At 40.2% G+C, this 27606-nt stretch overlaps 1 protein-coding gene across 5 annotated transcripts; it reads left to right on the forward strand.

Annotated features, from left to right (window-relative positions):
* Window positions 1–450: 450 nt before the first annotated feature.
* Window positions 451–27562, forward strand: sec24b (SEC24 homolog B, COPII coat complex component). 5 transcript variants are annotated; one of them, XM_044204362.1, is made up of 24 exons: window positions 451–749; window positions 1422–2096; window positions 2700–2864; window positions 4809–4943; window positions 9794–9877; window positions 10634–10797; window positions 12133–12317; window positions 12613–12715; window positions 14691–14817; window positions 14968–15077; window positions 15401–15513; window positions 15779–15897; window positions 16439–16494; window positions 16596–16802; window positions 17637–17760; window positions 18927–19085; window positions 19309–19482; window positions 19872–19982; window positions 20194–20369; window positions 21025–21162; window positions 21655–21759; window positions 22714–22806; window positions 23516–23619; window positions 26526–27562. In XM_044204362.1, the coding sequence occupies exons 1-24, from the start codon at window positions 656–658 to the stop codon at window positions 26638–26640; spliced, it is 3636 nt and encodes a 1211-aa protein (XP_044060297.1). In that variant the 5' UTR covers window positions 451–655; the 3' UTR covers window positions 26641–27562. The 5 variants fall into 5 exon arrangements, with proteins under 5 accessions (XP_044060297.1, XP_044060298.1, XP_044060301.1 ...); XM_044204363.1 differs by having other exon boundaries at window positions 14694–14817; XM_044204364.1 differs by having other exon boundaries at window positions 452–749; window positions 2715–2864.
* The last annotated feature ends 44 nt before the right edge of the window (window positions 27563–27606 follow it).

Genomic DNA, 27606 nt, shown 5'->3' on the forward strand with positions numbered 1-27606 from the left:
TAGTAGTAGTCATCTGAAATAAGACTGAAATAAGGGGAAATTCACATAGAAGCACAGGAAATAGGCTACAGAGGTATGAAAGAACTGTTTACAATGAAATAAATGAAACAAAAAAGACATAAGAGAGGAAAATCAAAACCTATTTACAATGTATATTTTACAATACCTTAGACCATATTTACAATATGTGGTTGTGCAAATATCTTTGCAAATTCATATGTGCAGAAATAATGAGGCTAGGTAGCACTGTGACTTGTTGAGTCATACTTAAGCAGAGAAAGGTATCTATAGTGTATGTTATATAAATTGGATTAAAAAGATATATATAGTTATATAAATAAATAATTATAGAACGTAGTAGTAGTAGTAGTAGAAGTATTTTCCATGAAATAATACAATTGATAAATAAAACAAGTTATACGTTTTTGCATTGAAAATCCACAAGAGGGAGTAATAGGACCACGTCGATCCTCAACAGCCAGACTGGAGGCTTCAGCTCAGCCGAGCGGACCTGGCCAGGCTGCCCGGGTCTTCACTGACCAGCAGCAGCCTCTCTGCCGCATTTTCTGGGGCGAAACCAGGCTGTGGGACACTGCAGCTCATGTGTATTTACCCACCCGTGTATATGTGGGCATAAGGACGGTAGTACCGAGCGATGTCTGCGCCGGGTTTCACAAACCTGAACAGCTCCGTCAGCTACAGCCAGAACTCGACACCGAACGGTGGAGCTGCGCCCCCCTACCAGAATGGTAAAGCAGGCCGGATGATGCGATTAGCCGGCTCGCTAGCGTTAGCATGCTAACTCTGTGATGTCACATAGTTAATCAGGCGCTGATTTTTTAAAATGTTATTTGTACAACTGTCCTCTGGTATTAATTATAATAGCAACAGTACGTATAAATTAGGGCGAGGTGTAAATTCGGCAAAAACGGAGCTAAAGCTAGTCAGTTGCTAACACTAGCTAACTTAAGAGCTAACCTAGGTATTGAAACCCCAAGGAGATAGCGGCTAGCATATAGCTATTAAGCCAGCGAGAAACGACAGTTAAGTGTTAGCAGGATAATAGGTGTGTGACAGATTACTCACCATAATTTCATAGTGTCCTCTTTATATTGAAGCTCTGATAAACAGACAGTCGATTAAATTTACACTGAAATTATTTACTTTTTATTGATGGCTGTTGCTTTTCTGTCAGGGATGCATATTCAATTGAGAGCTAACTGGGTATTTACCCTCACTGCTGGAATAACAGCTGCTGATGAAGCTTGTCCTTTGCAGCTAATGATAACCTCTGTTCAGTACTTTATTTGGGAGCTTTTTCCTACTGGCTTGATTTAAACCGTGACGGTGGAAGTAAGAATAGAAATTTTTGACACAAGCTCATTGATCATGTACTTTACCACCATCCTCCCTCTTTTCAGGACCAGCACAGCCATACCAATCCATGTATCCACCTACAGGCTGCTATGGAGCCCCACCTCAACAACAGAGCTACCCCACCATTCCTGCCCACTCCCCTCCTGCTCCCAACAAAGCACCCATCACGAACAGTGCCCACAGTGCTAACTACTACCAGAGCAACCATCAGCAACAACAGCAGCACCATCACCTTCCTCAGCATCATGTAGCACCCTCCCCATACAGTGCTCCCTCCATCTCTGCCCCTCCATCTCAGCCATATGCCACCCTCCCCTCTTCAGGACCACCACCATCAAATGCCCAGTACAACCAGCAGCAGCATCATCCACCATATGCCACTCCAGGATCCTACTACGGACAGCAGTCGTACCACACCCCCCCAGCACAGCACTCTCAACAGCAGCAGCATCCCAGTTTGGTGCCTGCGCCCGCTGGTGGCCCTGGAGCTCCCCTCTACCCAATTGTTTCTTACCCGTCTGCGCCAGGAAGTAGCCAGTACGGCACCCTGAGTTCCTCCCAGAGCACCTCCATGCCTGGAGTCATGCCCACCCAGATGGGTGCACCCCTACATCAGTACAGCACCTCTCGGCCAGCCTCAACAACAGCGGTGCAGCCTGGGTACAGTGTGGCTCCTCCTAGTCAGCTGGCACCAACAGTCAATGGTCAAGGAAGCACAGGTATGTGTGAATGGTTGATTTAAACTGAGGCCGATAGCTGCTGTCTGGAAAGTGAGACATTTTCTAAAGATTCCTTGACATTCCTTAAAACTATCAGTTTATTCCAGAGCTCTATATGCATTTGGTGTTGCAATAGCATGAATACTAGCTGTATTGGTCAATATCAGCTTTAAAAAGCCATATTGGTATCAGTCAATTCAAAACTAACAGGTAACCAGCGTAAAGACTTTAAAATAGGTGTAATGTGTGCTTTCCTTTTGGTCTTAGTCAGCACTCGTGCAGCAGGATTTTGAACTAATTGTAGCTGACTTATTGAAGACAAGTCAAAAATCCATGTTTATATCAGCCAACATTAGTGGGAAAAATCATGAAAACATACTGATACACACACGTAAACCCCAAAATAAACATTCAGCATTCTTAGAAAGTTAGTTGTAGAGTTGAGAGGACTGCCAGCAGCCAAAAGTCTCTTAAGACTTCTCATGCTGTTTTGAGTGAGTGACTGAGTCTCAGTCTTCATTCAGGGGTTAGATCTTTGGTTAGACAGACCTTCATTTTCCTGATGGAAATGTCTTTAATTCTTTGTGTTTTTCTTTTTTGTTGCCGCCAAAACGTCAGTCCACCAACACTATGACCAAAGCCACCAGGCTTCTCTGAGCTATGACTCCTATGGCGGGGTCAGTCGCAGCAGTGGTGGAGCAGACGCAGACCGACTGCCCTCAGGAACCCCTTCCACTTCAGTCCATTCCTCGCCGGGCCGCCACCAAGGTAACAACAAGATTAAATTTTTTTAGTCTGACACAACATACACAAAAATGATGAATCATTATTGTTACTGCTCTTCAATGCTGCTGGTACTGATGAACGGCATCTTGTAAAATTAGGTTGTTGAATGTTTTAACCGTTAGCAGTGGGCCTCAAGTATGTATGTGTGTTTCTGTATGTACAAAGATGGGTGTTGACAAACTGCCATTGTGCAGTTCATCTTCTAGACAAAATATGCATTGCAGCTGTTTTGAAAGAATCATTTAAATGTATTTAAAATATAGTTTAAAGTTCTCTTTTGGGAATTGTTTTGAAATGTTGAGACCTTTTTATAATTGAAAGGTCAACATGAAATCAGTTTCCTGTTTTTTGCTTCACTGCTTACAGAAGAAACATCACAGTGCAATAGTTTGAGAAGGAAGGTGTCCCTTCATTTGATCTTTTGTATTTTGGTTGGAATTTGTGTTGAAGTGAAAACTTTTTTCTAACCTGCTTTACTTTGTTGTTTGAACATAAGGTCATTATAGGAAAAATGACAGCTCTTGGTTTTGCTGTGCTCTGGTGCCTGGTTTTTGTCTTTTCTGGTGCAAATTCTTCAATGAGCCTATGTTTAGAAGTACAGTTTGAGTGTTTGAAATCCTGCTCTAAATTTACAGTGTGTGTGTGTGTGTGTGTGTGTGTGTGTGTGTGAACGGTTTATATGTTCACAGCTGCACTCTGGAAACGTATCACACGTAATCTGTTGCACACACAGACGCACACTTTCAAATGTGCAGGTGTGAGTATTTAAACAAATTTGAGGGTTTCAGGTTGGAACTAGCCTGCTGCTGGTTTATTTTGGCTGTGACCTTTTCCACTGTCAGCTTAGCAGGTTAAGACCAAAGGACTCTTGCACCATCTGCACCTGCATTTAATCATAATTCAGGATGCAAAACCCAATTGACTTTGAAGCTTTGCATAGTCTCACTACAAAGAATGTAAGTATACCTTTGGCCAGTAAAAAGTGTGCCTAAATCATTTTTCTGTGTCCCAGTGATATTAGCCTCAGGCAAGAGAAAACACGTTATACAACAGCATGAGAATAACAGGACAAACAAAGGACACACTTCTCTTGTAGGCACATATTAAAAGGCACAGCTTGTTGTTACAAGTATTTCAAGTGGTTAATAACTGCTAAATCAAGTGGTCTAATTATTTTTCGCTGGGTTAAAGCTATCTGGTAACACTGATTGCAATGAATGTGATTATTGTGGCCAGTTTTTGCGATGCATGTTGCAGCATTTTCTTTGTGATATTGTGATACTTTTCAGGAATGTTTGTAAATTTGCAAGGCTGTAGGGGGAAAAAAAAAGTTTGGCGACCCACAGGCTGGGCGTAACCTGAAAACAACTTTGTGGGTAATAAAGTCCCACAGGAACTAACATATCTGTAGGTGCTCCAATCAGTTTGACACAACAAGAGATATTTGATGCCTACTTTACACCTTATTGTGTGTACATGTAAGTTTCCAGTTGTTAGTCTCTGTTGGACCTTTTTTTGCCTCAAAAAATGTTACTAGTTTCATATAGACTTGAATATAGCATATAAGCAACACACTAAACAACACACCTTAATGCAAAACAAGTTGTGACTCTCACCCTCTCCCATAGGCAGAAAATTAAAACTATCTTTGCCTATTTAACTTTTGACCCTTATGCATGAAAACAAAGTTTATCAAATGAAGCAAAGATCATCAGTATTGGTTTTATAGGTACTTTGTCTGACAAAATTGGGAAACCACCAGCTACTTTTATCAATGAATGGAAGAAGTTAGTTCATCTCTTCAACACGCCACACACACATACATTAGCTTAAGTTTACTGCCTGACCACCGCCGCCCTGTCTGCTGTCGATCACCCAGTCTTGACAGTTTTCTTATGTGCCTTTCCCACTCCCCCCTTCCAACAGGCATGCAGTATGGATATGTTGCTAATAGTGGAGCTAGCTCTGCCTCTGCCACCACCTCAGGCCCAGCCGCAGCCCCCTCGTCATCCAGCTCTGATGATGAGGAGGAGGAGGAGGAGGAGGAGGATGAGGAAGCAGGTCTGCTTTAGCTTTTTCCTCCCCATTACCACTTTTTACATCCCCATAAAATCCTTCACCTCTGTCCTAAACTTTCTCATGCCCTTAAACTTTTGCATCCCTTTAAAAAAAAAAAAAAAAAAAAAAAAAAAAAAACTACACCAATCATGTTTACCATTGGTGAGTTCCATCCCCTACCCATGCAACGTCATCTTCTGTGTCTGATGGCCATCTGTCGCTTCAGCTCCACCTACCAACATGCTTAATCAGTTTGTCGCTCATCATTCGTACCTTCCCCTTTCTAATAGGCTAATCAGATTTTTGTCGTCTGCTTCCTGCAGCCTCCCAAAGTTTACCCAAGACTCACCATCTTTCCCCCTCACAAGCATCAAGTACAGACACTGAATCATCTTTTAAATATGTGTGTACTCTGCTCTGTTGCTCCATCACTGAAAACTGACATGAAATTTTGTCTCTCAGAAAGGTGAGCGGTAAGTGGGTTAGCATTTTGTTTTATCTTTAAAAGCTTCTGCCGGGTTCCGCTTGTCTTAATTGTCATGCAGTGGAAGGAGTCATTCATGCATGCTGTCTAGCTCTCTCTCACTTAGTAGTCTTTGGGATATGATCATCCGCCTGTAGTGCACCTCCAATTACCAGGAAACCACTAGCTGTGGTTGCTGATGGGAAATAAATCAGTACGTTGTGTTCTTATTTGTGGTCGGCTTACAGCTCTAGAACTCGGGTAGTAGTGAACCTCATGGCCTTGGATATGAGTTGGAATTAGATGTTATCTAATTCTAAGCTCACATTAAAGTGTTGTCCAAGTTGTTTGGAGGTGAAACAAATACTTGATAAACAGGAAATCAACAAATTATGATAAATGATTAATAGTTTAAGACATTTATCAAGCAAAAATGCCTGGTCATAGCTTCTAAAATGTGAGGATTTGCTGCTTTTCTTGGTTTTCATATTATTGTTAATTGAATATCTTTGGATTTGGACTGTTGGTCAGAAAAAATAGCAATTTGAAGGTTCTGGTTCTTGTGATGAGCGTTTTTCTCTTATTTTCTGACATTTGATAGACAAAATAATTCCTTCATACAGTGGAGGCTGCTCAGTGGCCATCAGATCAGACTGGGGTTGTACTGGGTATCCTCCAGGTGTGAATGTGATCAGGTTGCCTGAAAAGAGAGCTTTGCTCTCAGTGAAACTCCCCTGAATAAATAAAGGTTAAATAACTAATACAAATAATCATTAGTTTGATTTTCTATTATGTTAATGTCAACATGTACGATACAACATAGATTTATTGATCATTTTACAACACATGGTTGTATAATGAGATTTTGTTTTATAATTCTCTTTATGCTACTCAAAAAAAAATTATATAAAACCAAAGTGTTGACTTTACTTTGTCGCTTTAAAATTACAAGTTACATTAAAGTTGCATTAGTATGCTTACAATCGATAAGGATAAACTTGTTTTATATCATTAAGAGAGATTTAAATGTTCTGTGTGAGAAAAGTAACTTCTTTTACTTCTTAAGTGTCTAGACCACATAACACTCATGCATATGTGTGTTATGTACCATTCAGGTGTTCTGCTGATTGCCATCCCTCAGGAACTGTGTCATCAGCCAGGGTTAACAAGTTTTTAAATATAGCCAATCCCCTGCCAGCAGGTTCAGCCTCTCTGTGTATGTGTTTGCTGACTCGCCTGCTCCACATGAGCGAGCATGGGTGAAGATTTTGTCTTCACAGTTGGCACTCATTTACATATCTCTTGATAAAAGGAGAAGCTTGGTTTAGCTTTTTCCCTTGTGATCTCTCCAATTCTCCCCGGTCTGTCTTGCAGGTTGTCTGCTGCAACAAAATACCAGTTGTTGATGCTAATATTTGAATCAGAATTGTGATATTAATGAGAAAATGTTTTCCTTGCTGATACATTTACCATTTATGGTAAATGTATTCAAAATTGCATATAAATAATCAACTTGTGTGACAGTATTATGCAGTACATCACAAAACAGTAAATCATTAATTTTGTGATTTTTTTTTTTTTAAATGTTTTAATTACATTGAAATCTTGTAAAATATTAATACATTATGATCAAATTATTAGGATATGGTACCACTAAAAGTCTTGAAACAATAATATCAAATTGTCTCCCAGTCCTAATGGGCAACAACTGCAGTTTAAAATGACGCTTGTAAGTGGACCTTGAGTTAATATTTATTTTGCAAAATGACTTTTTTAATGGGATTTAGAATATATAAAATATTTCTTTACAGGTTCTGTTTACTCTCATAGAATAAAAGGTTAATCAAGAAAGAAGAAGAAACTATATTGGTAACAAAATAAACATAGGTTACATAAATTGTCATATGTATCGCTTAGGGCTGCAACTAATGATTATTTTCATTATTATTCTTGTTTTTTTCCTCGGTTAATCGTTCAGTTTATAAAATGTCAGAAAATAGTGAAAAATTTCCTAAAGCCCAAGGCAACATCTTCAGGTTACTTGTTTTGTCTTGTCTTTCCAAACCCCAAACGAGATTTAGTTTACAGTGATATAAAACACAGAAAAGAAGAAAATCCTCCTTAGATAAGCTGGAACCATCAAATGTATGTTTGGTTTTTTTGCTAGTAAAAATAGGAATAATAATAATAGTTTTAAGCAGTCTCATTCAAGTCACATACAGTATTTTGCTTTCTTTGCTTTGTCTTGTTGTGCCTTCTTTTCCAAACCTGCTGAGTCACCCTGCCACTAGTGCTGATGAGCCGTCTCAAGTGAATGACATAAGATGTAACTTGTTGTCATGGCATTGCTTTGGCAAGTGTCAGTTGATTGTTCAAGCACATGTTGCATCTTGTAACACATACTGTAGATATGTGGCCGCGAGGAAAATCTAGAGACTCCATGCAGCTTTTTTCCGTGTTCACGCTGATAATCAGATCAGTGTCACTTGTGAGAAATGGATTAGAGAGGGGACGCTGTTGGCCAGAATGGAGCTTTAATTATCAGTGGCAACAGCCTGGCGGCCAGCAAAGTGGGCTTGTGACTAAAAATCTTACGACCAACAGTTGAATGTTAGAAGAAAAAGGAAAAATTTGCTGAATAAGTCTGCTGCAAGGCAACACTTAATATGAACAGTTTTGTTTTACTCTCATAATCCCTGGGTAGCATCCCCTTTGTTAATCTATGAGCTGACAGAACAAAGGAGAATAGAAAGAGGAGAAGGAGGTGTCAGAAGAATCTTGGAGAAGGAGGAAGAAGGCTAAGCTGTTCCGGTGTCGTCCTCCTCCAGAGCAGATAATCCAGTAGTCTGCTGGTCCGATTTAGTCAGAGAGATAATTGGATCCTGTCCCGTCCAATGAGCTCTCTGCCAGAGAGAGAGGCCTGTCGTGTCTTGGTTTTCTGTTGTTGATCCCTCTTTTTGGCCTACATGGATTAATGGGTTCCTTCAAATATTCTATCCTTGTAATCCTTTTGAGAAAACCTATTCATTAGTGGACCTTTTTTGGCAAGATATATTTTAGCCGTTTTGAGTGCAGTAGAGAATCAGACAGGAAGTGTGACCACAGAGAAAGAGAGTGGAAGCACAAACCAAGACGTTGTGGTTACACAGTATGTGTCTTATTGGTCACCATGACGCCCCATCAACAAGAACTGTTGACCGTTTATACACAGATACACACAAATCATCAATTTCTTGCCCTTTTCCTCTCTGTAGGTTGTTAGGCATTCTGGGAAATGTATGAAATCACTAACTAAAGGTAAAAAAGCAGGTTGATGAAAAGTGGGGTTTTCTGTGAGGAGTTTTCTTGTAAATAAACAGTTGTGTTTACATTTAGTTATACTCGCCAACATACATTGTGTGTATCCTTGAGGCCTAACAGTCGAATGCGTTTCCTTCCTCATAAAACAAAGCCAATTTTTTATTTATTATTTATATATATATATATATATATATATATATATATATATATATATATATATATATATATATATATATCTATCTATCTATCTGAAGACCTGCATTGTTTCAAGCTAGACGTCTTCTTCTTCCCCACCTTTTGCTGGCTAATTGCTACATTTCGTGGCATTTTTAAAGTTATGAGTTAAGAAATTGTTATAAAAGTGTGCATTAGAGTGTATAGAAGGGAGAAAGACAGAGAAAATGTCTGCGTTAGAAAGAGACGGGTAGGGAGTCTGAATGAAGACGATGGACTGTGGGAGAATCAGAAAGAACCAAAGTAAGAAACAGCAAATCAAAGACTTGATAACTAAGTTAACTTAGTTATGCTATTTTTCCTTCGTTCCCTCCGTGTTTTCTGTTCTCAGAGGCCTGTGCGCTTCACCAAACATTCGTATGCTAGCTCGTTCAAGACTTGAGTGTATCCTTTCATCATGTTCTCTTTGCTGTATTCACTCTGCCTCATCTGTTTCTCTTCTTTCTATGAGGCCTGAGGGAGTCCAAACGCAGCACTCTTCACGGCCAAACAAAAACTGTTTTTCTTCTTTCATGTCTTTTGTTCTTTCCCTCTTTTTCTCTTATTTAATTTTTTTTTCTTGGCCTTCCTTCCTTCATTCGTTTTGACTTTATTTACAGCTGTTGTCCTTCAATCTCTCAGGCCTTCCCGCTTTTTTAGCTTCCCATTTTATCTTTCAACCTCTTGTCTTATTTATTTTTTTGCTTCTTTAGTTGTATTTTTTTTCTGTTTTGCTTTTTATTTTGCTATCCCCAATGGGTCCTTGTTTAAATATTAATTTCATTCTTTACACTTCCAGTCCTCTTAATCAGTCTTGGCTTTTTCTTTCAGTTTTTAATTCTTTCTGTGTTTCACTCTTTCTCTCTGCCTCGCTCAGGTGGTGACACGTCCTCTTCCACTACTGGCAGTGCCTCTCCGGTGCCCAACAGCTATGATTCCCTGGAAGGGGGCAACTATCCAGGTATGCTTTGATCACAAACGTACTGTTCATCTAAATGATAGGCATACATACAAATATATGACATTACAAAACTGCTGTCTATGTGATTTCATAAAGTCGCTGCTCTTATTGAAACAGTAGATTACGCTGTCATTACATTATGTAACATGACATGCAGCCATTTATCAAAACGGTAAATGATAGAAACATTTTCCTAAAAATATTCCGTTCTAAAACTATATTCTAAGAATTTAAGAATTTAATTAAGTTTGATGAGAGAAAATGCATCATGTTGCATTTAGGTGCAGCCATGATCATTGATACACCCCAACATAGTCACACTCTTACTCAAGTGGACGTCAAACGGCTCTCTCTGGGAGATACAAAGCAGAAGTAGAAGTTAACAACAGGTTAATAGAAAGTGGGGACAGCAAAACATAAAAAAAATAAGACAACATAACAAAAACATAACAAACTAATTATATCTGGCCAAATAACCGAATATTTTTCAACTTAAAAATAAAAAGATGTTGGATCAAGTTAAACAAGGTAGAAGAGAGATGGGAGAGGTGATATTTTTCTGCAGTGAAAGGATGATGAGATGCACTTCTCAAATAATGTAAAAGCTTGTGCTGAAAATGGGACACACATATTTCCAAAATGCATTAAGCAGCTACACTTAGCTTTGCACTGTCATAGTCACAATAAAACACTGAAAACCACCTGTCTGCCAAACATCCATCAGATTTCTTTAATGCTGACCTCTCTCTGGCCCAGATTCCATGATGCCTCCCAGCGATATGACCAACCAGGCCGTGCCCTATGGTAGCTATGGTTACCCCAGCATGCAGCCAGCCTATCGGCAGGGGCTGGCCTCCCACACTGACTCTTCCCCCTCTCATGACTTGTATGGCAAGTCGAGCTACCAGCAGTCCTCCCAGGTGAGGCCACAGCTTGAATAAAATAGATGCCGAGAAGTGTTTTTTGTTGTTTTATGTTATTGCTGATGTGATTGTTTCTTATTTGTTTCTTTTATAAGTGAAAAGCATTTTTCCAGCCTGGTTCCAGATCTCTGAATTTCCAACCACATCTCAAACTGTTGACACAAACACGACTCCAAATGAATGATACTGTTGCTCCGTAGTTGCTGGTTGTGTAAATAAGCTAATAATAATAAACAGTTTGATAACACTTTCACCATATCAACTTAAAATGTGATGAGAAAATGTGGCACTGTTGTGTTCACATCTTGTTTCCACTGCCTCCAAGTGGGCAAAAAACCAAATCTAAATCTAAATCTGCCATTATTTTATCTTTCTCCTGATATAGCCTATGCATGCCATAGAACACCATTCTTATCCAGAAAGTATTAAAAACATATGAAAGAGACATGCAGTTGCATTGCGTTACATATTTCTTTATTGTACTCATACACACATACGGTGAGTGTAGTTTGTGCCTCTCACCACGTTGAACTTGCAAAGTAGTGTAAACTCAATGCAGAGGTATTCTAAGAGATTTGACAAAATAACGCCAGCTTTATCTTTCAACAACTGTTGATAAAGTTGGTACAGAAACTTTGTATCAGCACTGATCTTTTCATTGCAGTTAGTTAAAGGTGGGGTATGCGATTCTGGAGAAATCCAATACCATGACAAATACCACACATAGAGCGAACAACAACACAGCAAGTAATGTAACTAACGTTAGCTAGGTTGTGGGTTAGCAAACTGTCGCTACAGTTGCGGCTGCAAAGCTAACAGCCAGAGAGGACGAGGCGATTTCCCAGAGCCAGCACAGCAGCTCCAGACAGCGATACTCACAACTCTCCTGCTGCTATAGCTAACATCACAACAACAGCATGTCTTGACAATCGAGAAAGTGAGCTGAATGTCCGTGGGCAAGTCATTTAACATTACCTGACACACTAATCACGGCTTGAATGGCTGAAACAGTGTGGTGTGGCCCGGTCCGAGCCACTTTGCTTGTTTCCCATTTACAGAGCCAGGGCTGTGTACAAACACCACAAACACCAGAGTTTTTTTTTTCTGCCCACACGCTGAACAGACAGCTAGCGGACTGTGAGGAGATATTCACTGAATTTGACAAAAAGACGTGTATTGGATTAGAATCGCATACCCCACCTTTAAGTTAGGCTCATATATACATTTCTCATCCTCTCTTGCAACAGCTGTAAAGTTGTTGCCGTACTGACACACCGGTCCTGATTTATCACCAGAGTAAACACTAGTTATGTCTCTCTCCCTCCTCTGCAGCCATTCCCAAACCTGTCCCAGCTGTCTGCAGCCCTGGGGGGGCTGAGCGGGGTGCCAGAGCTGGAATTGGAGGCTCTGAGCCCAGTCAACCTGCTGCAGGAGAGAAACCTGCTGCCCCCCAGGCCCCTTGAACCCCCCGAACCCAACCTCAGCTCCGACCTCAAGAAGGTCAACTGTAGTCCACAGTAAGTGTAGGGGGCTTTACCTATTGGGATGCATGTTTATTTTTTCCTGAAAGGGCTACAGTAACTTTTGAATCCCAAAAGTCAGCATTTGAGTCCACTATTTTCCCTCCAAATAATCTACCAAAGTGGCTAATCGGTACGTTAGATGGAAATAAAAATGAACACACAACATAATTCAAAGATCTTAAATTATTTTGAGTAATCTCTTTCTCACATACATACACTGAACGTGTGGATGTGTTATCTAATACTTTCTAATACACTTTCTCTCTCCTTGTGTTTCTCTGCTGATTAGGACATTCAGGTGTACCCTGACCAGCATCCCCCAGACCCAGGCTTTACTCAACAAGGCCAGGCTCCCTCTGGGCCTCCTCCTCCACCCCTTCAGAGACTTACAGGTATGATCTGATGCCTAAAACCCCAAAAAAGGATATCTAGGGGATATCTAGACATGTCGCATGCAAGGTTTTTCTGTATGTAAATCTCGTCCGTGATTTTGCAACAATGCATAGTTAACTCGGCTACTGTCTTATAGATAAATTAGCTTCAAACATTTGAGGTGATATGGGTTTTTATGTTTTTCTCTTAATTTTAAGGTGTGGCTGATGGGGCTGTTTGAGGGCCAGTAACAAAGATTTTGAGATGAAGTTGCCAATTCTTGTGTGATTGGGGGGGTCTTTAAAACAACATTTATATTAATATATGAAATCAGTTGCATTGTAAAGTTTTGTCCATTGTTTTGCAGAATTTTTTTCTTGATTTTTCATGACAGCTTTGGTGATAGCAGTCATTACTCTGGTGTCAGCACAGGCCCGACACACTAATAAGACACTCATTGCAGGCTGCCGCCCCTTTGACTTCTCCCTTCTTGTTCCACTTTTTTTAAACAAAATTTTATATTGGGGGAAAAAAACACACCCCAACATGCGCAGAAACAGATTTTTCCCTGAAAGAGGGACCCTTCCACAGGTGATGAGAACTGCAATTAAAGGTTTTTATTTGATTCATGTTGGTTGACATAGACTTAGTAGTCTTTATCCACTTGTAACATACTGAACCGGTTATGGTTCTGTTATATACAGTTCTTTGTGACGAGCAGCTGCAGTGACAGCAGGACAGGCAGGATGAGGAGAATAATGATGAGGTGCAGGGAGATAGCTGAGTGTATTTATAGAGGTGTTAGTTGACGTGGTGTCAGAAGGTATGAACTGATGGAGAACAGGGATGCACCGATACCATGTGAGAAACAAATAGGAATTTAACACCAGCCAAATGGTTGGAAGTTTGGAAGTGGCTGGAAACGTTCGCTCAAGCAGCAACAATGGCAGGTTGATAGTTTGGCTGTTGTTTTGTGATCTAACAGTGTAGCAGGCTGGAAAACGTTGTGAGAGAGTTGAGTATATTTTAAGTCCATTTACAAAGGACTCACTGAATAAAATCTGATTTCGCCGTGATCTATATTCACACGGTAAAACAGAGTCACAAACTTGAAACTGCCATGAGCATCCACAGTCTCGAACAGTTGTCAGTATTCAGTCGCCACTGCTTTCATAGTAGATGACTGTAACGCCATGGATACAGGTTTCACACTCGCCATGTGCTACACACTACACCACTTGCCAATTTCACACTACACAACTCTGCGCTTGTTAATGTGATTTGAAATTTAAAACAGACATTCGCTCTCCTCCGCAGTCCTCCACCAGTCTGACACCACTGATGGCTGTTTTTCTTTTTAATAAACTATGAATATGCTTTGCTTTAGGTCCAAAAACAAATGTGCTTTGTTTACTACCACTTCATCATAATCTGTGCTAGACAACCTCACTTTCAAGTTAGTTTTTTTTTTTCTTGGATTTGGGGGTGGAGGCCACCATATACTGTACAGATTGTAAAGCTTCTTGGGCTATTTAAATAAAACTGACTTGAAGTTGACTTGACTTGGATCAGCCCGGTATCAGATAATAATGTCAGTTTTGGAGCCTCCACAGCAATTAAAACTAATGACTAGAATTGTGGTGCAGAATTGAATAAAATGTCAATTTTGTAAAGTGTATGGCAGTGTTTGATAAATTGTGAAATAAAATAATCTATGGAACAATAAGCAGTGTAGCTATCAGGTGTACTGAAGAATAAACAGCCTACATCCTAGGGGAAAAGTATAGAAAATTCTCAGGTGACCCTGGTACACCAGCAGGAGAAGTCCTTGAGAACACAGTCATAGAAACATAAGAGGCAGAAAAGTGAATCAAACAAAGACTAAACTCGAAAAGAAACTTGAAATGTAAAATGTTCAGCACACAAGACACATTTATACTTTCCCTCAGTAATCAATTTTTCGCTCCCCTTTCTTTTTTCTGCATCTCTCTGTAGCAGTTACCAGTGATCACTTCGAACACGATTGTGCGCTGTCGCTCCTGTCGCACCTACATCAATCCGTTTGTCACCTTCCTGGACCAGCGCAGGTGGAAGTGCAACCTCTGTTATCGGGTCAATGATGGTATGAGTCATTCTGTTATTCTGGGTCAGAAAGTAATGTTTTTGATTTACTTTTGTCGTCTTCTGTCCTGTCCAGTGCTATAATTATTTCATTATTTAATCATTTTGTGTTCCACATTTCATACCTGCTCTTGTTTTCTTTCTTGTTCAGTTCCAGATGAGTTTATGTACAACCCAGTCACCAGATCATATGGCGAACCCCATAAGAGACCAGAGGTCCAAAACCCAACTGTGGAGTTCATTGCCTCCTCAGACTATATGGTAAGCTGTCTCTTCTGTCCCTAAACTTTTGGCTGTTCTTGCAGAGTTGTGAGTTTTCATGTAGTGTGATTGTTTGTCCACTAGAGGACAGTCTTGTCTTGGTGCTGCAACATCTGGAGGCAACTTTAATGAACTTTAATTTAACAGACAAAAGAAAAAGAGAGTACTTACATGTGTTATGACACTTAACTGGAATAAAAATGAAAATTAACTCTTACAGACTTCAAATTAGACATCTAACAATGTCCACATCCTGTTAGCTGTATCAACTTCATTCCATCCCCACTAATCACGTGTGTTTGTTGCACCTCTTGTGTGTTCAGTTGCGACCCCCTCAGCCAGCGGCCTACCTGTTTGTTCTCGATGTGTCTCACAATGCTGTGGAAGCGGGCTACCTTAAGTACTTCTGTGAATTACTACTGGAGAACCTGGATAAGTGAGTGCTGTTGATAATCAATACAATGAACATAAATGTGGCTGGCTTATGAATTTGTTTATTTGCTTAATGATTGCAGTAAAGCACAAGCACAGACATTAGAATTATTAACTATCTTAAGCTTTTTTGTGTTTATCAGTATGATTTCTTCAAATAACAGATCAAGGAGGAGATGAAAATAAGCCAATGGTTATCAACGGCTGAATTTTCTTCTTGGGGTTTTCCACCTAATCCAGTTCTGACAATGGGTTGTTATGTGCTTCAGGTTGCCTGGGGATACACGCACCAGGGTGGGCTTCCTCACCTTCGATAACACCATCCACTTCTACAACCTCCAGCAGGGACTGTCCCAGCCGCAGATGCTGGTGGTGTCGGACATAGACGGTAAGTCTGCTCACTGAAAGGCTTTAGATTACATACTCAGTAAAGCTCCTCAGATGCACAAAGATTTTACTTTATTCACATAATTAGAAACAATGGATTTAATGGATTTTTTAGAGATATGTGACCCTATCTATTTCTAGTTATATCCACATTTCCAGTTTATTTACACATTAGGATACAGCCTGTTCATTCAGAACGTGCCCACATACAGTTGAGCAAATTATGTCGGCATGTTCTTGACTACAGAGAAATAATGATTTGTATTGATTTTTTTCATTGCTGACTATTAAACGGAAAGGATGAATTACGAAGAAAAAGATTTTTTTCATGATTTATCACTCAAATTCTGATTTCTTCAATTCTTTCAATGATATCTTTAATTTAATGCAAGACACTATCCACATCTTTGAAAAACTTTTGCAGGTACCAACCCATCATTTGAGCTCCTTTTTCAATATTTTAAAATATACTGGAAGTCTTAAAAATGTTTCTGCTGTGATCCAGATGTATGTTTTTTTTTTTTTTTTTTTTTTTTTCCCAGATGTCTTCATACCGTCTCATGACAGTCTAATGGTGAACCTAAAGGAAAGCAAAGAGGTACACCCACTCTTTCCTCCCATTCCTTCATTATTCCTCATTATTTGCTCAATCCCCTGTCTCTCAATTTAATTTCTCCCTCCTTCCCTTCCCTCCTCCAGCTGGTGAATGACCTGCTGACGTCGCTGCCGGCCATGTTCAGCCAGAGCAGGGAGACCCACAGCGCCCTCGGCCCGGCGTTACAAGCCGCCTTCAAGCTCATGTCGCCCACTGGGGGCCGCGTCACAGTGTTTCAGACCCAGTTGCCGACTCTGGGTGCCGGTGCGCTGCAGTCGAGGGAAGACCCCAACCAGCGCTCGAGCACTAAGGTAAGAATGAGAGGGCTGACATTTTGCAGAGTACTATATGACAGTTATAATAATTTTCTTTTTTGATGTACTGATGATAAAATGTTTACCACCATATTTTACCAGCCAACTTCAATTTTCAAATATAACGCAACTTCTAAATGATGGTGGTGCTGCCTTCCCTGTGATTTATGAAGCCTAAACCAAACCATATGACAGATGAAATATAGCATGAGAATGACTCTACCACACCCCCTGTCGGATTTATACTTATTGTGCTGGCATCCTCAGTTCTGTGTTATATTTATATTCCTGCCACAACTCACTTTTATTACCAGCCACAACATCATAATAAGATCTCACATTTCAGTTTAGAGAAAGAGCATCCACGCTGTCTGCGTTTTTGACATCCCAGGGCTGTGATTTATTGATCTTCATCATCTGTGTTCTATTTTTGATCTGAATAAACTGCCAAGAAGTTACAGCAATGGTGTCCAAAAATCCCGAATAAAACGAACTAAGAACAGATGTGCTTTCTTTCTACGGGAAAGTAATTTTCTGTTCTTTGGCTTCTGTGCTTTTAGGAGGATTTTGGGCTAAAAAAACATGGAAATAAAGGAAAATATACTCTTGACAAATCCAGCAATGAACAAATCGAACAAAAACACACAGCCAACTTAAATGCATCTCAGTCTGGATCCTTTCCATATCATACATCATTTAGTCGACACTCTAATCATCAAAAGTGTATCTAATAGTAAAACTCCCTAAACCTGTTGGTGGTGATTTCTTCCTCTACAGAGCAGAACACAGAACAAGAGGATTTCTTGTTCTAATAAGTCTGTCTTTTTCTAGGGAGTTCAGCACCTCGGCCCAGCCACAGACTTCTATAAGAAACTCGCCCTGGACTGCTCAGGTCAACAAATTGGGGTGGATCTTTTCTTGCTCAGCTCCCAGTATGCCGACCTTGCCTCGCTATGTAAGAACACCCAACATTTCAACCTCATTGTCAATGAAATGCCCATCTCTTTAGCTGCAAAAGGGCTGTGGATCTTGGGAATGACAATGTCAGCTGGTTTATCTGCTCCACTCTTATTCAGGTTTTTCCTTTTTAATTTGTCCCCCGTCTGTATCTTAACAACTGTTGGATGGTTTACTGGGTCAAAATTTCCTCTCGTCACTTTTGTTTGTGACGGGCTACGTCAAAAACTAAGGACTGAATCAGCCAACTGTAAAGGACTGCTCTACTGAAAATATATCTTTTGAGTATCAAACAGCGACTGTGGGCTTGAAAGGTGGATCTGAAAAGTTGTGGGCTCGCTCCTTCGCACAGGACGGCAGCTGCGGATAGTTTTGATTCACAGCAGTAACAGTGGGTTCTAATAGAGGCCCAGAATTATGGCCCAAAAAAGCATTAAAACATTTATTAAAACTTTTCATAATTCTCCTGCAGCATTATCCTCTTATCCATCCCCTTGGTCAGTAGTTATGGGTCATAATTGCAGTGCATTGTTTACTACAGCTGCTGTCTTCAGGGGGAGCAAGCTAGAAACTTTTCAGAGCCATCTTTCAAGCCTACAGGAAGGCAGTATTGGATACTAAAAAGAAAGATTTACCATGCAGTATTCCTTTGAGCTTAATGCTAGGGCTGGACCCGAATATTCGGATATTTGTTCGCTGGGTAGGTATTCGATTTTCAATTTGGGATTCGGATATTCGCGCACACACCTACACCTCTGTCTCTTAGGCTACTGCACACGGCTGCGCACACACCGGCTTGCCCCGCCTCACCTCTTTCTGTTTCTCTCTTACTATATCATATAGGGACAGACACATACAGGCTGTATCTGCTCTGTTGACTTTCTTTGTCAGTAGTATTTTTTATAAAGCCTCCCAAAAAACACAACTCACGTTTTGGATTTTTTCACCTGCGATTCCATTTTCACAACAGCAGGTGAGCCGTGTGTGGAGGAAGCTTGTTGTTAATGACGTAGCCTGTCTAAACCAATCAAACCCCCCCGGCCAAAGCTTCGAATATTCGCTGTTGACTCCTACCGAAGCTGAGAACCACGTAGGGAGGTTTTTATAACTCTGATAATAAGTAATTGAATTGTAAATGAATACTTTTCCTCTCCTGTTCTTCAGCATGTATCTCCAAATATTCAGCGGGCAGCATCTTTTACTACCCCTCCTTCCATTACATCCACAACCCGGCTCAACTGGAGAAGTTCCAGAGAGATCTGGAGCGCTACCTCACCAGGAAGATCGGCTTTGAGGCGGTCATGAGAATACGATGCACTAAAGGTAACTGGGTCACCGGAGTCAGACACACACTGAGCTCTGTTTTCAGATGTGATGTTCTGTCATAGTGGACAGGAAGCCAAAACGGAAAGAAGATGTTTTCAGATTTAGCCATCTTTGCAACTGAATGTGTTGTTTATTTTTGCATTAGAGGTTCTTTACTTGTTTTGCATAGATTTTTAAAACATTGTTTTTGTCCCTGCCCTCATTCTTTGCTTACCCTCAGGTTTATCCATCCATACGTTCCATGGTAACTTCTTTGTGCGCTCCACCGACCTGCTGTCCCTGGCCAATGTGAACCCAGACTCTGCCTTCGCTGTCCAGATGTCAATTGAAGACTCTCTGGCAGACTCGTCTCTGGCCTGCTTCCAGGCTGCTCTGCTCTACACCTCCAGTAAAGGTACACAAACTCACACACACTTGGTGAGTGTGACACAGATCATGGTGAGGAAACCTGTGTGGGTCAGTGAGCAAAGTTCACTGTTCACCACTAAATACTGACACGATACTTTTGAGGAAAACCCTTTAAAACCTCACCTGCTCCAGCAGCCAACAGCAGGAGCTTGTGGTTTTGTTGGCTGGTTCCCAGATTTGAACATGTGAATAGGTGTTACTGTGAAGCAGTACTGCTCAAAAAAGGGTGCACTCCTTAGTAAAATTTCATTGGATTAATAAAGGTATTTAAAAATATTTGTATGTTCATACTTGACCCACAGCTGGTCGAATACTAAGGATGCAATTTGCAAATAGTATTACTGTCTCTGATTATTCACCGGTCTATTCCTGTAGGAAAAAGGCGAATCCGGGTCCATACTATGTGTCTGCCGGTGGTCAACCAGCTGAGTGATGTGTATGCCGGAGCTGATGTTCAGGCCATCACTTGTCTGCTAGCCAACATGGGTGAGTCTGTAGCGTAAACCCTCAGATGCCACAATCTTTCTCAATACATTGCTGTAACTTTGTTGTCCACACGTAAATAAACACTACGGGGAACAAAATGGAAATGGCTTAATGTAATTGTAGTTAAAATTTGTAGAAAAGGGCGTTTTATAGCCTTTTTAGTTGTTGTGAAACTCTTCTCCACCTTATCTTTTCCACATTCGTATTTCAGCTATCGACCGGTCGATATCGTCCAGCCTGTCAGATGCTCGTGATGCCCTGGTGAATGCGGTGGTCGATTTGGTCAGCGCCTACAAGAGCAACGTGTCAAACCTGCAGCAGTCCGGCCTCATCGTTCCTGCTGCCATGCGCCTCTTCCCCGTTTACATCCTCTCCCTGCTCAAACAGGTGTGGCTGCTCGACAGGCATCAGTACATACATGCGTCACAAAGGTTAATTACAGGCTTTAGACACACACATGACTAAAACACATCACACTTATTAACACCCAGTAATCCACACCTACATCAGTATTACACATCCTAAAATATGAACCGCTTTTGCATCATCACTACCCCTCCCTCTACACGCTAATGAAAGCTGGGTTTACAGTCATACAGACTCCCTATATGTTCACTTTGCGGTTTTAAGTATAATTACAGATAGGTAACAATTCATCAGTCATCAGAACCTGTCACTGTTTGACAACGCCTTAGTTTGATCCACCTTCATTACAATATAATGATTTTCAATTAGTATTTGTAAGTGCTCTAGCAATCTAATGAAAACTCTCTTTAGCAGGCGTTTGTTTGAATCCTCCAATGGCTTAGAAAATCATGTCAGAGACAGTAAATGAGAATTCAACTCCATTTTGTCCAAAAGTTATAACCTGCAGTGGAGCCGCTCAGTAACTGATAGCAAACTGTGATGTACTGGGCAGCTCCCAAGTATGAAGTGACTGTGAAGCAACCTTAGGCTGAAAAACAGGAAATAGAAAAACTCAAATTAATGAAATGAAATAAAGATTAACGCACACATTAAAAATATTTGTATTTCTTTCCAGAAAGCCTTGCGGACAGGCACCAGCACGCGGCTGGACGAGCGGGTCTTCGCCATGTGCGAGTTCAAGACGCAGCCGCTGCAGCAGCTGATGCGGATGGTTCATCCTGACTTGTACAGGCTGGACAACATGTCTGACCAGGTAGGACACGGACAAGACTGAACAAAACTAGAGTAAATTAGCATTTATGAGTCAGTTTAGTCAGAGTGAAGTTAATTCAAAGGGTGGAAGTGAAGAACTTGCTGAGCTGACATTGGACGGTTTGGTGACTTCACTTTTTAAGCTACTTAAATAATTAGTGGAGATTTATTATTTAAATAAATTCAATTCATATTATAAAGAGTTCTGTCTAGACCTGCTCTATAGGAAAAGTGCAATGAGATAACTTCTGTTATAAATTGGCACTATATAAATAAATTGAATTGAAAAACATATTTTTAAATAACAAATTGAATAAATTGTTACTTTATTATATCCTAGGTCTTGGGAGCTGTGAGTGTGGATTGTAAAATGAGTAACACTCACTGTACACTTGTGAACAAAGGTCCTTTTTCATGTGAAAATAAAACCAAAATAAATGGATCAAACATGAGTGTCCTCAACTAATCCATTGCACTATTTGTGCACCTGCAGGGGGCGCTCCATCTGAATGACACAGTTGTTCCCCAACCTCATCTGCTCCACCTGTCTGCTGAGAGGTTGAGCAGAGATGGAGCTTTCCTCATGGACTGTGGCAACGTAAGCTTTCAGTATTATTCATTTATAACACACTCTACAGGGATGTGGTTCCTCAGAATGTCAGGGCCTTTGGAGATGTTTATTTCTCTTTTTTTGCCACAAATCTGTCTAGTAGATAATTGTAAACTTCTGTAATCATTTGAAGTAAAATAAAGACAAGTGCAGTGTTATTTTGGCCTATAGGAAGGATAAGTGATGGCTCAGGCAAGGACTGGTTAGCCCCTTGAGTCGTTATGGTAAATGGTCTGTACTTGTATAGCGCCTTTCTAGTCTTTCTGACTACTCAAAGCGCTTCACACTACACATCACATTCACACTATTCACACACTGATGGCAGGTGCTAACTGCTCATCAGTACAAAGAAACTAACGAGCAATTTGGGGTTCAGTGTCTTGCCCAAGGACACTTCGACATGTGGACTGAGGGAAGCCGGGATTGATCCGCCGCCCTTCCGATTGGTGGACGACCGGCCGACAACAGCAGCGTTACAGCCCAGTTTTCATTGAGTTTTAGTGTCATAAAATTTTAATTATATTTAATTAAATTTAATTATTACTTTTTTAATATAAGGCTTTTCCAACCTGACAAAAATACAATACAGAGAGGAAAATTTATCATTGTAGTTTTTGACAAGAAAGAATTTAATCTAAAGACACTGAATATCGGTGCAAAATATCAGTTACGAACAGTTTTATCCCTGGAAGGCAGTTGTAGATATTTGAAAACAAGAAATGAGGTTCTCAAACTGTTGAATCAGTTTTTGAGTGTTTAACTCTTAATAAACAATACCTAAGAATGTTCTTCTGAGCCTTTAACTTTTATTGTTGCTTATTTAGTCACTAGTCAATATGTTATAGAGAAATACTTTGAAACAAAGCTTTCAGTGGCTCTAATGTGTGTCAGGATAGATTAGATACTCTGTACTGACGCTGCTGTCTGTTTCTGTCTGTGCAGGTGTTTTATCTGTGGATTGGCAAATGCTGCAACGAGATGTTCATCCGAGATGTTCTGGGCTGCCCCAACTATGCTTCAGTACCCCCCAACATGGTCAGTAAGACAAACTTGGATACAAAACTGTATACAAGCAGCTGTCATTTCAAAATGAGATGTCCATCAGCTGAAAGGTAGATGAAATATATTCAGTTAATTCAGCAGGAGTTTTCACCCACATCCAACACATCAGGAAATGACACAGAATAACTATTATTGGGGAAATGGCGGTATTGTTTTACATCTTGAGCTGACTCACACCACCGCCCAATTGCTGTAATGAATGATGCAATGCAGCATTGTACAGATTTCTCCTGAAAATGAGTCACAGATTTGCTTCACAATAAAAGACTGCTGCATTTATGCCAGTATTGTAAAAACAAAAAAAAAAAAACAAAACAAAAAACTACTCATACAGCAAAACAGATTTGCTGGTGTGGCTTTTCTGCCTTTTAACAAACCGTGCAGCTACCTAGAAAGCTCTGTCATTACCACACTGTGGGCGTGATGGTAACACCCAGAACAAACAGCAACTGTCAGCACTTGTTTATGCTGCTTATTGTATTTTTCCAGAAAGGGGTTCAATGCGTACCAGAACCACCTACAAAACACCACATTCCAAATCAGGGATATTTCTGTTAACCACATTGTGTAGCCGAGATCACTATGTGAATCTACATTATCCGTTTCCTATCTTTAACACACAGCAGTGAAAACAATGTTGCTGATGTTTTGGTTCTGCCCTCTTTCACTCTATGAATCCCAGAGTCACATTCCTGAGCTGGAGACTCCTCTGTCTGAGAGAGTGCGAGCATTCCTCGACTGGCTGCAGGACAACAGAGCGTTCAGCTCCATGATACACGTCGTCAAGTAAGCACTGCCTCACATCTGGATTAACATCTGACTTTTACTAACACTCAGCATCCAGTGTGACGGTACGCATCGTCTAACATCCAGCTGCTGGATTTTAGAAAGTCTGAGAGGCTGTTTCTTCTTTTTTTTTTTTGCTCTTTTATTTTAACGTTTTAAAATTTGGTAAAATGTTTTGACAGTTGTCAACTGTGACCTCAAATCTCCATAACAGCAAATTTAGTTTGATTTCCTCTTCAATGTTACCAGCTGCCAAAAATTAGGAGAGTCCGGTGTCAGAAGGCACAGTAATGTGATCACTTCTAAGATTGAAGTTCAGTAGAAAGAAGTACAATTTAAGAACCCAAGGAGATAAAAGCATTGCCTTTACTTCTTCTGCTGCTGTTATCCCTGTATGGAATCACTAAAATCTATCTTCTGAGTAAAGGGACGGAGATGTGGACGAGGAAATGTGAAATACTTTCAGGTTGTTATTTATTTTTGTTTCTTTTTAGAGCACTGAAATAGTCTCACAATCCCCACTTTGTTCTTCACTCCACTCAAAAGGAATGTAAAACCAAAATGTTTTGTCAGGTTACAATGCCAAGCTACCCAAATATGGAAAAAAAAGAATAATATATATATATTGTTTTTGTGTTTTGCAAACATTCAAAAGCGGCGATTAAAGCCTATTGAGGTCACAGTCCACATGTAGTGGTGTCTCTTGGGCAGGAAGGCTTTAGGTTGTAGGCTAATCCTGAAATGACTAGTCAGTAAATAAGACAGTATTTTTGAAAATCAATTAATGGTTAAAGTCACTCGTCAAGAACAAATATCAAACATTCTCTTATTCCAGTTTCTCAAAGTTGAGGATTTTCTGCTTTTCTTTGTTTTCTTCAGTGTAAACTATTAATCAAAAACTAGTCAACAGATTAATCTTTTTTTGAGGAGTGGTGACAGGAAGGGGGGGGGGTGACATGCTACAAATGTGCAAAGGCTGGAATCAACATGGAGACGTTGCAGTTATAGTGTATATAGTTTGTGTTTTAACCACCAGGCTACCACGAATTCAGGTGAATCTGAATGAAACTAATAATTAGTTGCAGTACTTCAGTGTCCAATTCACATCAGTAGGAAGTGGCTGTCACAAGGATCACACCTGTGGCCATCTGAGTACGTGATCTTGCGTGTCCTATAGTTAATCCGTTGAAGAGAAAAAGCTGAAAGCACCATAGATGCTGTTGTCGGCTTTCTGGAAAACGTATTCACATTTCCGGCGATCTGCATCACTGCACTACACAGAAACAGGGTGTGGTCAGTTTCATGTTCAAGTGAAATCCATCTCCCAGCAGAGATCGGTCTGAGGTTGACAGAAAAATATTTCCAGTGTAAACACATAGTAAGCAGTGAGGTCACTGATTGACAGTGGTGGTAAAGGCTTCCACAGGGAACGCATTGTTTCTGCTTCCTCTCTCTCCTCCTCTGTGGCACATCATTGTTGCTCAACCACATGTTGACACCACAGTGTTGTTGTGGAGGACTGCTGATGTCAGTACAATGGACTTCGAGAGAAATGCATGTGATAAGTTGGATGAGATTTCTGGAGTACAAAAAGTGGATACTCCAACAACAGTAAACTGAACTTTAAATTGTTAAAAATTCAATAATATGTAAAAGCAGTGGCTTTGAACTTCATATGCCTCATTATTGGTTGCATGTAGAGTTGTAAAGCTTGAAATTTAAACTCATTTTAGGACTGCACACCATGTTAGGTTCTATAAATGAAAGTAGAGCCACACCTAACAATTATCTTCACTATCAATTAATCTGCTAATTATTTTCGTGATTGATCGTTTTGCCAGTAAAATGTCAGAAAACACTGAAAAAATTGCCCTTTTATAATTTCTCAAAGCCAAACTTACGTATTCAAATGTCTTGTGTTGTCCGATGAATTGTCCAAAACCCAAAGATATTCAGTTTACTATCTTACATCACAAAGAAAAGCATCAAATCCTCACATTTGAGAAGCTGGAAGAAGCGAATGTTTAGCATTTTTGCTTGAGAAATAACTAAACCAATTAAGCAATTTTTAAGATAGTTAATCTACTTTTAATCGACTCATTTATTAATCTACTAATTGTTTCAGCTCTAAGTGAAAGAGTTACCTGAATGTTCATAAGTGACTTGAACTGATGTAATAAAATGGAGGAAAACACCTTAATCGCACCAATTTTAAAATGGCACATAAAAGGTATTCAGGTTTGTTTCTCTTTATTTAGCCCCAACCAGCAAATATGTATTTAACAGCATTGATTAGCGGCCTAATTTATTCTTACCTTTTCATTTTTCCATTTTGTCATGAAGCAAAGTAGTGACGATGTTGATTTTTCTCAGTACTGCAAGACTAAATGCCCATTTTCAGATTTTTCTGATGATTTGACTTTGCTTGTAATTCTGCTCTCCAGGAACTCAAGTCTTTCTAGATGAATCCAGCTGAAATCACAAAACCAAAGAATGTGTATTTAATACGTAGAATCAGTGCTGTGTATTGAACCTCAGTGCTTATCTGGTACTGACTGAAGTAGAGGTGGTAGACCGGTAGGCCATTAATGGTAGGCTGGGTGGTTTTTGCGTCCCCTTGTCCACATGTCAAAGTGTGTTTTACCAAGACACTGAACCCCACATTTTTCCCGTGTGTGTCTATAACTAAGGTAAAAAATAAGTCTATTGGGACAAAAAGCATCTACCAAAACGAATCAAGTCAAGTACCAATTTGACAGATTTGTTTTGTTTACTGATCAGGAAGTTCCTGCCAAGTTTAACTGTTTTATTTAAGCAACGTTCTTGTTGTCTTGTGCTAACATTTGAGAAGTTAGAAGAAAATGTCCTATACTAGTACAAATATGTTTTTCTTTTTTCTCCTACAGGGACGATGCTTCGACTAAAGCTAGTTTCTTCCAGCACCTGGTGGAGGATCGGTCTGAGTCGGCTTCTTCCTACTATGAATTCCTGCAGCACATTCAGCAGCAAATGTCCAAGTAGGCTCCCATCATACAGAGAGAAACTTTGGCCGGTAGAGTCCTCAAACCAGAGCGAGAAAAGGATTTCGGCCTCGTAGAGTGAAAACTAGCGTTAGCCAGTGACGGACACCCATCGCTCCTTCAGACCTGTTTTAGCGAGGTGGGTTACCTCCTGTTCCTCCTAAACAGTCTTATTAAACAAATCCACTCTCGAAGCTCATTGGTCAGCTGGGATTTGACCATCAGAAGGGGAGGAGGGGATAGCTGTAGAAAAGAATAAAGAATTACAGAACAGAGATTTGTTCCACTTTAAAAATGAATTATTGAAAACGCTCCTCCAGCGTCTCCTTGCTGCCTCTCAACAACTGTCAAACCCCCGTTTAGCCTCTCGTCAAACCCATCGCTCCTGTGAAAAGAAGAGGAAAGTTGAGCCAAGACAATGCCACTTCAACACGTTTTAGTTTGATTTGTTTTTGGGAGCCTCGTATGTAGCTAGTGCTGTCTTTTTTGTTTTGTTTTATTCTATAATTTGTTCCCCTCCTCACTCCCTCAGTTTTATTTTTAGACTTTTTTTGAATACACTGGAGAACAGAAACAAGCATTCCTTCTGTTGTTTTTCGGCACGTGCTTTGAAATACGAAATGCATGTCACCGTTTTATTTGCTGCTAGACTGAGGATAGACGACAACCGTCTGTGTAACAGGAATATAACAACAGTGGTTGGATGTTGAAAACCCCCATGTTGGCTCCCTCTTCTCTCCTCCACTGTGTCAACTCCTGATTTGTCGAGATCAAACTTCCCCACTGTCAACAATCTTTTTCTCATTTGTTTTATTTTTTCCAGGCGCTAACTGAAGATGCTATCCACTTTGTAACTATTGAAAAGAATCTTTTATGTGCGATAATTTATGAACCAGCTTATTAAATAAAAAACAAAAACAGAACTCTGCTTGTTTCATATTATGGTGCCATAAATGACATTAATTAA

Source organism: Siniperca chuatsi, linkage group LG8, assembly GCF_020085105.1.
Source record: "Siniperca chuatsi isolate FFG_IHB_CAS linkage group LG8, ASM2008510v1, whole genome shotgun sequence".
In the NCBI taxonomy this organism is placed as follows: Eukaryota; Metazoa; Chordata; class Actinopteri; order Centrarchiformes; family Sinipercidae; genus Siniperca; species Siniperca chuatsi.

Coding starts and splice junctions, on each gene's coding strand:
- sec24b (XM_044204362.1), top strand. CDS start 656: ATGTCTGCGCCGGGTTTCACAAACCTGAACAGCTCCGTCAGCTACAGC. Junction 10,798..12,132: donor GCTACCAGCAGTCCTCCCAG/GTGAGGCCACAG, acceptor CCTCCTCTGCAG/CCATTCCCAAACCTGTCCCA. Junction 16,495..16,595: donor ACCTAAAGGAAAGCAAAGAG/GTACACCCACTC, acceptor TCCCTCCTCCAG/CTGGTGAATGACCTGCTGAC.